Source organism: Bombina bombina, chromosome 6, assembly GCF_027579735.1.
Source record: "Bombina bombina isolate aBomBom1 chromosome 6, aBomBom1.pri, whole genome shotgun sequence".
NCBI lineage: Eukaryota > Metazoa > Chordata > Amphibia > Anura > Bombinatoridae > Bombina > Bombina bombina.
The window spans coordinates 79,385,987-79,394,790 of NC_069504.1; the positions used below are offsets into that span (position 1 = coordinate 79,385,987).

General features: G+C 36.8%; 1 protein-coding gene across 5 annotated transcripts in view; it reads right to left on the reverse strand.

Annotated features, from left to right (window-relative positions):
* The window catches only part of FRMD4A (FERM domain containing 4A), an 818,993-nt gene that overhangs the window by 188,114 nt on the left and 622,075 nt on the right, over positions 1–8,804 (reverse strand). For all 5 annotated transcript variants that reach the window (XM_053716492.1, XM_053716495.1, XM_053716493.1 and 2 more), the window contains exon 7: positions 3,647–3,669. In XM_053716492.1, the coding sequence (XP_053572467.1) occupies positions 3,647–3,669 (23 nt within the window). The remainder of the gene's footprint in view (positions 1–3,646; positions 3,670–8,804) is intronic.

The window sequence follows — 8,804 nt, forward strand, 5'->3', positions numbered from 1 at the left end:
GGACCAAGATTAACTTTTTGGATGTAGTACTGAGTGGGACTCCTGATGGTCGGATTGAGACAAGCCTATACAGAAAACCTATATCAGGCAACTCACTACTACATGCAAGAAGCTGCCACCCCAGACATGTGCCGTATGCTATAGCCAAGGGGCAACTCATAAGGGCCAAACGGAATTGTTCCGAGGCCAATGAGAGTGCCAACCAAATGATGGAAGTAAGAAAACGTTTATCCCAGAGAGGCTATCCTAGAAAGGTAATAAATAGGGCACAAAGGGAGGTGGATAGAATGGACAGACGTGATTTGTTAAGGGACAAACCAAACCAGACAAATGGGAAGGCCCAGAGGGGAGTTACATTTGTCACTGAGTACAGTGCACAGTATGAGGAAGTATGCAGAATCGTCAAATACCATTTTGGTATGCTAATAGCAGACGATAGACTTACACAATGTGTTAAGGAAGGGCTTAGATGCTCATATCGACGAAACAAGAGCTTAGGCAATATATTGTCCCCAACAGTCTTACCAAAGACTATCACCCAGGGGAGTGCCTGGCTCAGTTGTAAAGGCTCCTACAAATGTGGAAGCTCAAGATGTGGAGCATGTGATTATTTAACTGTGTCAGAACACTTTACCTCTACTGCAACAGGGAAGACTTACGAGATTAATTTTTGTCTCAATTGCACCTCTACCTTTGTCATCTACTGTGTAACCTGCACGGTATGTGGAAAACAGTACATCGGGCTCACCACTAGAGATATTAGAACAAGAATTATTGAGCACTTGTCTACCATTAGAAGGGGCAAAGCGACTACCCCTGTGGTGCATCATTTTGCTCAGGTTCATAAGAAGGATCTCACCTGTTTTTCATGGCAACCAATAGATATGGTTCCTAGACCAAAAAGAGGGGGTGACCGTGGAGTAACTCTATCTAAAAGAGAAATGTTGTGGATCCTAAAAATGGATACCAGAATACCAAAAGGCCTGAACTCAGAATTCGACCTTATAAACTATTGGGAATAAGAATCCCCGATCTCATCTTTTTCATAAAATTTATAAAATTATAAAATATTAAATAACACCCCTCAATAATACATTAAACACACAACCCTCCCCATATCCGACTGATACAATCTGAGACCACTATACTGACACCTTTTTTAGTCTTAGTGACGATAGCACACATTTGTACTATGAAATCAGATTTATAATTTATTTAAACAGAAGGCCGTTACTATAGGCTATGGATATGACGTGATAAGCTGTGACTGTGATCTGAAGGTAGCAAACATAAGTACTTATATAACGTCTATGATGGACAATTCATTTATTGTGAATAACCTCATATGTTTCAAAAATACCTATATAGATTCATAATGCTATTAAGGATAAAATCTGTTCTTTCACCTCCGGAATATAAGGGGTTAAATGCAAATTTCTCTGGGCGTACTGTTGTTTTAAATGACATGTCCTTTTAACCAATGGTGTTGTTTCTAATTTTGTATATAAAGCACACCTGTGGCTGGCATAGTATGCTATGATTACGGCTTTGCCGAAACGCGTAAGCCTGCCAGCCAGAGGTATCCCATCTCTGTCCTTTTTGATTGACTATATGTCCTGTTTTTAAATAACCATAATAAAGGTTATGTTTTATATACGCTAGCGCTCCATGTTTTTCTTTTGTGGTAGGATTCAGGAAGTGACAGTGGCACATTCCACTGCACTTAGAGGGGAAGAACAGAACTCTCTTTTTCACTTTAGCAAAGCTAGCAGGTTCACATGACAGCATCAAAATAAATTAAAGTTGTTTTTTTCAGTTTTTGTTTTGTTTTATATGATTTAACATCCAGCCCCAACCCTGAGTTCCACTTACTAATGCCTCTAGCTGGATTGGTTCAGCCCAAATAGGACTGCCTCAAATAAGCAGTTAATGGGCCATGCAATAATCTTAACCACTTTCATCCAGTAGATGATGCAGCATGTTGTGTAATGGTGGGCAGACCTACTTGTGCCTCTCCATTGCACAACATGTAGCTGTGAAAAAAAAAATGCTGGGGAAAAAAAATAATTTTTTTTTTTTTAAGTCAATAAAAAAAAATATATTTTTGCCCATATGAGAGGTGAAGCACTGCCTCACCTGCCTCTAGTGACTGCACATCACTGGTTATGACCAACAGTAATGTTTACTAGAAGCATAAAAAAGGAATGCCAGTAAAATCTAAAGATAACTAGTGGCTCATACACTGTATGTTTTTTTTTTTTTGAACATTCGGTTATAGAAGAAAATTGTGAAATATTACATACTGATCACTACAACTAGCATGTCCCTTAGTAAAGCTTTCTGATGACTGTTTACATTTACTGGCTTGCGATAAGAACAATATACAAATATCCTGAGGATTAACTTAAAGGGATATGAAACCCATTTTTTTATTTCATGATTCAGATAGAGCATGCAATTCTAAGCAACTTTCTAGTTTACTTCCATTAACAATTTTTCTTCGTTCTCTTGGTATCTTGATTTGAAAAGCAGAAATGTAAGCATATGAGCCAGACCATTTTTGGTTCAGTGGTACCTAGGGAGCACTTGCTGATTGGTGGCTAAATGTAGTTACCAATAAGCAAGTGCTACCCAGGGTCTGAACCAAAAATGAGCCAGCTCCTAAGCTTACTAGATTCCTACTTTTTAATAAAAGATACCAAGAGAATGAAGAGAATGAAGAAAATTGATAATAGGAGTAAATTATAAAGTTGTTCTATCTGAATCATGAAATAAAACCAATGGGTTTCATATCCCTTTAACTGACACTCCTGAGAGTAATATTGGCAGACGGGATGGTCTTTTTGGTTGTTATCTTCAATCCAAAACTGTGCCTATATGTTTATTAAATAGGCAATACCAAGGTGCGGCGCATGACAGCTATCACCTCTATAACAGCAACGAGTAGCTCTATTCAAAATCAGACATATTATGAAATCCACTTGAAACAGAAGTATGTTGTCACAAATAACACTCTTCAACGGGGGTCCATGTATTGTACAAGTATCTGCAGTATTGTTATGTCCCCCACCAGCCATATTGTAAGCGTATGGTGTAAAACTGGTATTCAGAAAACAAGTGGATTTGCCAGGCTCCCACACACTACAAAAGTTGCCCATCTGAGTGTTAGTGAGTGGCACACACAGAAACAGTATCTACAGGTGTTCTATTACATTAACCTGAGCACCCTGGAACAACAATTACAAATAACTAGCAATTTCATTTGTTATTTCAAATATATTTTTTATAAAAAATCTTATTAAACGACAAAATTCAAACTTTCATGTGGTTTGCAAGCAAATATATAAGTTGCTTGAGTTTTGTTTTAGCACTGAATACACTATGCTGCCAATGCGCTTGTGCGCTCGTGCACATGAATCTGTGTGTTCATTAGCATGAATTTCGGGATGTCTATTCTATTACATTTCTCTTTGAATATGAATTAAAATATGCTGATGGCTTAAAGCGTATTGATGTAAATTGCATGAAACTACCCTGTGTATCTTTCTAAATCTAGCCAACTGGTTTAATATAACAGTTTAAATCAGTCATTAATAATAAAATACTGATCATGCACATTTCTGGAATTAGAGATTTACGGCCTTACCTTGAAAAATCTCCTTTCGCCTCCTAAAACATAAACAAATATTAAAATTAAGTAATCCAAGAGAGAAATATCATACAACACTATTAAACATTTTGTCAGCAGAGATCAATATATCGATATGTACATACGGACAGCACCAAGAAGACTTTTATTATTTATTGATTTAAATATCAGAGAGAGAGAAAAAAAAAGAGAGAGAGAGAGAGAGAGAGAGAGAGAGGAGAGAGAGAGAGAGGAGAGAGAGATAATTAGTTAAATAACATCCCTTCATGAGTAGAATTAAGAACATTATAGTAAAATAATTACATGGTCTCATTCATTAGATTGTGTAATTCTATCACTATTGACCCTGCAAATCTGCAAACTTTGTCTGTGGTTAAACACATATGTAACATACCTCAGAGAACTGCTGGTTCAGAGCGGAAACTGATGTAGATCCAATCAGCAGTGCTAGTCACACAACCAAGCTTTGCAACTAATGGTGCTGATTGGCTCATCGTCAGTTTCCGCTTGGGACCAGCTGTTTAAGATAAATATAACTTTGCATGTAGAGGAATCTTGTTTAAAAGAGAAATTAAACTCATCCAAAAAAGTTTTTTTTTTCAGGATGGGAAAATCAGTTTTTGAAGAAAACAGTAAAATCATTTTTAAATGCAAGAAAAGAAAAAATAGTTTCCCTAAAGTGTTCCTCAGAACTCTTACTGTTCCTAGGCCTGGGAATTGTGCATAGTTTGTATAGCAGACGTCCTATTTCTCAGAGAATGTATGGGACCGGGAGGCTGGGACTGCTACTGGAAGTCCTATGGCTTGAGTCACACTGAGCCAGAGTGGACTGTGCAGATCAATGGTAGAAAAACATATTAAATACCGAAAAAGAGAAATTTGCTTGATTGTTTAATGTGGCATTAAACACTAAAGACTAGCCTGGGAATAATATTCAGAATTGCAGATGTATTTTATATATTAGTTGTTTAGATATTTAAAAAATAAATGTAAAGTTTTAGTCTCCATAAAGAAATGCACGGCGTAATGTTGTAACCTTGGTTACCTTCTTTGCTGAGGCCAGTTGTAAATATGTCACTAGAGTGTGCAACCAATGACTGTGTAGAATAAAGTAGTGTTAAAGGGACAGTCTACACCAGAATTTTTATTGTTTAAAAAGATAGATAATCCCTTTATTACCCATTCCCCAGTGTTGCATAACCAACATAGTTATATTAATATACTTTTTACTATGTGATTACCTTGTATCTAAGCCTCTGAAGACTGCCACCTTATTTCAGTTCTTTTGAAAGACTTTCAGTTCTTTTGACAGACTTGAATTTTAGCCAATCAGTGCTGACTCCTAGGTAACTCCACGTTTGTGAGCACAATCTTATCTAAATGGCACATATGAACTAATGCCCTCTAGTTGTGAAAAAAAATGTCAAAATGCATTCAGATAAGAGGCGGCCTTGGCTTTCAACTAAGAATACCAAGACAACAAAGCAAAATGTATGATAAAAGAAAATCAGAAAGTTGTTTAAAATGACATGCCCTATCTGAATCATGAAAGTTTATTTTTGACTAGACTGTCTCTTTAAGTCTGGTGTATATACGTCTGCTTTTAACAGGAATTTGAAAGCTAACAATCTAAAGAGTTAAATTACAGAACAAGGGAACAAAATAAATGAAAGTATACAGGGTTACAACATCTAATTAAATGAGTAGTATTACAATCATGTTTAGTAGTTGTAAAGCAAGATCATGTTGGGCTGGATAATACCATCAGTTGGACACTGACACCACTAGGTGGGGCTTTGTTTAGTGGCACAAGTGAGGGGTTTGCACACACTGGGGCAGTTCTGGGTAAACTAATGAGAATCTTACCATTGCAGATGGAAGATCAGGGACAGGGTTGTCTAGTACAGAGCATGTGTCCAATCATGGCAAACAGAGGGGCCTATTCAAGATTATGATACTTGAAATGCGTGCAAGATTCAGATAGAGTAGGCAATTTTAAGCAACTTTCTGATTTACTCCTATTATCAAATTCTATTCGTTCTCTTGCTATCTTTATTTGAAAAGCAGGAAAGTAAGCTTAGGAGCCAGCCCATTTTTGGTATGGTATGGTTTTGGTAGCTCTTGCTGATTGGTGTCTATATTTAGCCACAAATCAGCAAGCGCAGGTGCTGAACCAAAAATGGGCCGGCTCCTAAGCTTACATTCCTTACATTTTGAAATAAAAATACCAAGAGAACGAAGAAAAAATGATAATAGGACTAAATCAGAAAGTTGCTTAAAATTGCCTGTTCTATCTGAATCATAAAAGAGAAAATTTGGATTTCATATTCCTTTAGGCATTAATGCTTTAGAAAATTATTTATAGCACAGAACACAAGTGTTCTGTTTATTTTGGAATCCTGTATCCCTTTAAGCAACAGAAACCGCGAAGTAAGCTCCCTTTAAACAAAGAATTCCTTTCTGTGAAAGTGACAGTGTTACACTGAGCCATAATATTCCTGTTGTGTATTGGGAAATCTCACAATGTGGTCGTAGGTTTTTGTTTAGCTGTTATTGTACCAGCTTCCCCCAATATCTACAGACACAGTTTCCTTTCTTTCTTACAACAGCACAGCGATATCTGTGTTTATTATTTCTAAGTCTGTAAAACGTGTTTAGTTTTTTTTTAAAAAAGAAACCATTGTTTGCTCTCATTTCTATGGTTTCCAAAGAAAGTAATAGATTTGTGTGAAAAAAAGAGCCTTTAGATTCTATTAATTGTGGTTTCTTTGTAACTGTGAAAACACTACAACATATTTAAAGGGACAGTCTAATCAGAATTGAACTTTCATGATTCAGATAGGGCAAGTAATTTTAAACAACTTTCTAATTTACTTTTATCATCAAATTTGCTTTGTTTTTTGGTATTCTTTGTTGAAAGCTAAACCTAGGTAGGTTCATATGCTAATTTATTAGCCTTAAAGGTGCCTCTTATCTCAGTGAATTTTGACAGTTTTTCATAGTTCGACAGAGCTAGTTCATGTGTGCCATATAGATACCAATATGCTCACTCCCGTGGAGTTATTTATTCGTCACCACTGATTGGCTAAAATGCAAGTTTGTCAAAAGAACTGAGATAAGGGGGCAGTATGCAGAGGCTTAGATACAAGGTAACAATAGAGGTAAAAAGTATATTAATATAACCATGTTGGTTATGCAAAACCAGGGAATTGATATTAAAGGGATTATCTTTTTAAACAATAAAAATTCTGGAGTAGACTGTCCCTTTAACAACAGAGCTCTGAGTGACAGATTCTTTAAAAGTTGATGTGTTTGTTGGATTTCCTAAAGAAAATAGTATTTCTTAACAATAGGAATTACTTATTAACATATAGCTCTACCATAGTTGTCAACATTTGAGTAAAAAACATATTTGTATACAACAAAATATGGCAAATAATTGTCCATATTTAATTTCCTTAGACGGTTTCTAACATTCAAAAGCCCTGAGAGAGTCTATTAAGTCGAATATTATAGCCGGCAGTTTTCTAAAGAAAAAAAAATGGTATAAAATTACCAAACAGGCAGGTTTGGTTTTCGTATAATGTTTGTTAGGGAACACATGATCCTAAGCAAGGGATTTTCTGACATGAGAACGGTTCCCATGGCAAACGCAACTCGATTTCATATTTAAAGAGACATTGCAGTGTTATACACAATACGTGCTTTAATACTACAAAGAGACCACATGAACCAATTAAAGCACTAAGTATCTAGGCCCATCTTTTATTCCTGTTATCTTCCCCAACATTTACAATTAGGGCAGGCCACAACCTCTGAGCTGCCTCTAATTTAATGATGCAGAAAATTCTTGCATATCTGAAGACCATTCTTGTCTGCTTTATATTCCCATGGACTCACAGTTACAGCTGAGGGACAAAGCCTGTTGCTAGGCTACCAAGTTTTGATCTTTTCTCTTTCTTTATTTTGTCGCTTTTTCATAATCTCTCTTTTTTTTAATACCGTTCTCCACTGTGCACAACATTTCTTAACAACATTTAAATGAATTCCATTGAAATGCCAGAATGAAAAAAATGTAGAAAGGATTTTTTTTTAATTAAAGTCTGTCAAAAGAAAGGCCACAAATATAGTATAAAAATGTAGGTCTAGCAGCTCCAACAGGAAAATATATACTTACAATTTATACTGGGATGGGAAATTGTCATCACCCTGACAAGAATGTCAGATGCAACGTGTAAGGTCTCAATATTCACTACACTCTCCAGATTTTAAAATGGATTTTTTTTTTTGCCTTGAGGTAAGTTTCATTATTGAGGGCTCAGTTACGGCATGTGATAGGTAGACACAAGGCACACACACACACATATATATATATATATATATATATATATATATATATATATATATATATATATATATATATACACACACACATATACAGTATCTCACAACCCCCTGACATTTTTGTAAATATTTTATTATATCTTTTCATGTGACAACACTGAAGAAATGACACTTTGCTACAATGTAAAGTAGTGAGTGTACAGCCTGTATAACAGTGTAAATTTGCTGTCCCCTCAAAATAACTCAACACACAGCCATTAATGTGTAAACCATTGGCAACAAAAGTGAGTACACCCCTAAGTGGAAATGTCCAAATCGGGCCCAAAGTGTTAAAATTTTGTGTGGCCACCATTATTTTACAGCACTGCCTTAACCCTCTTGGGCATGGAGTTCACCAGAGCTTCACAGGTTGCCACTGGAGTCCTCTTCTACTCCTCCATGACGACATCACAGAGCTGGTGGATGTTAGAGACCTTGCGCTCCCCCCACCTTCCATTTGAAGATGCCCCACAGATGCTTAATAGGGTTTAGGTCTGGAGACATGCTTGGCCAGTCCATCACCTTTACCCTCAGCTTCTTTAGCAAGGCAGTGGTCGTCTTGGAGGTGTGTTTGGGGTCGTTATCATGTTGGAATACTGCCCTGCGGCCCAGTCTCTGAAGGGAGGGGATCATGCTCTGCTTCAGTATGTCACAGTACATGTTGGCATTCATGGTTCCCTCAATGAACTGTAGCTCCCCAGTGCCGACAGCACTCAGGCAGTCCTAGACCATGACACTCCCACCACCATGCTTGACTGTAGGCAAGACACAC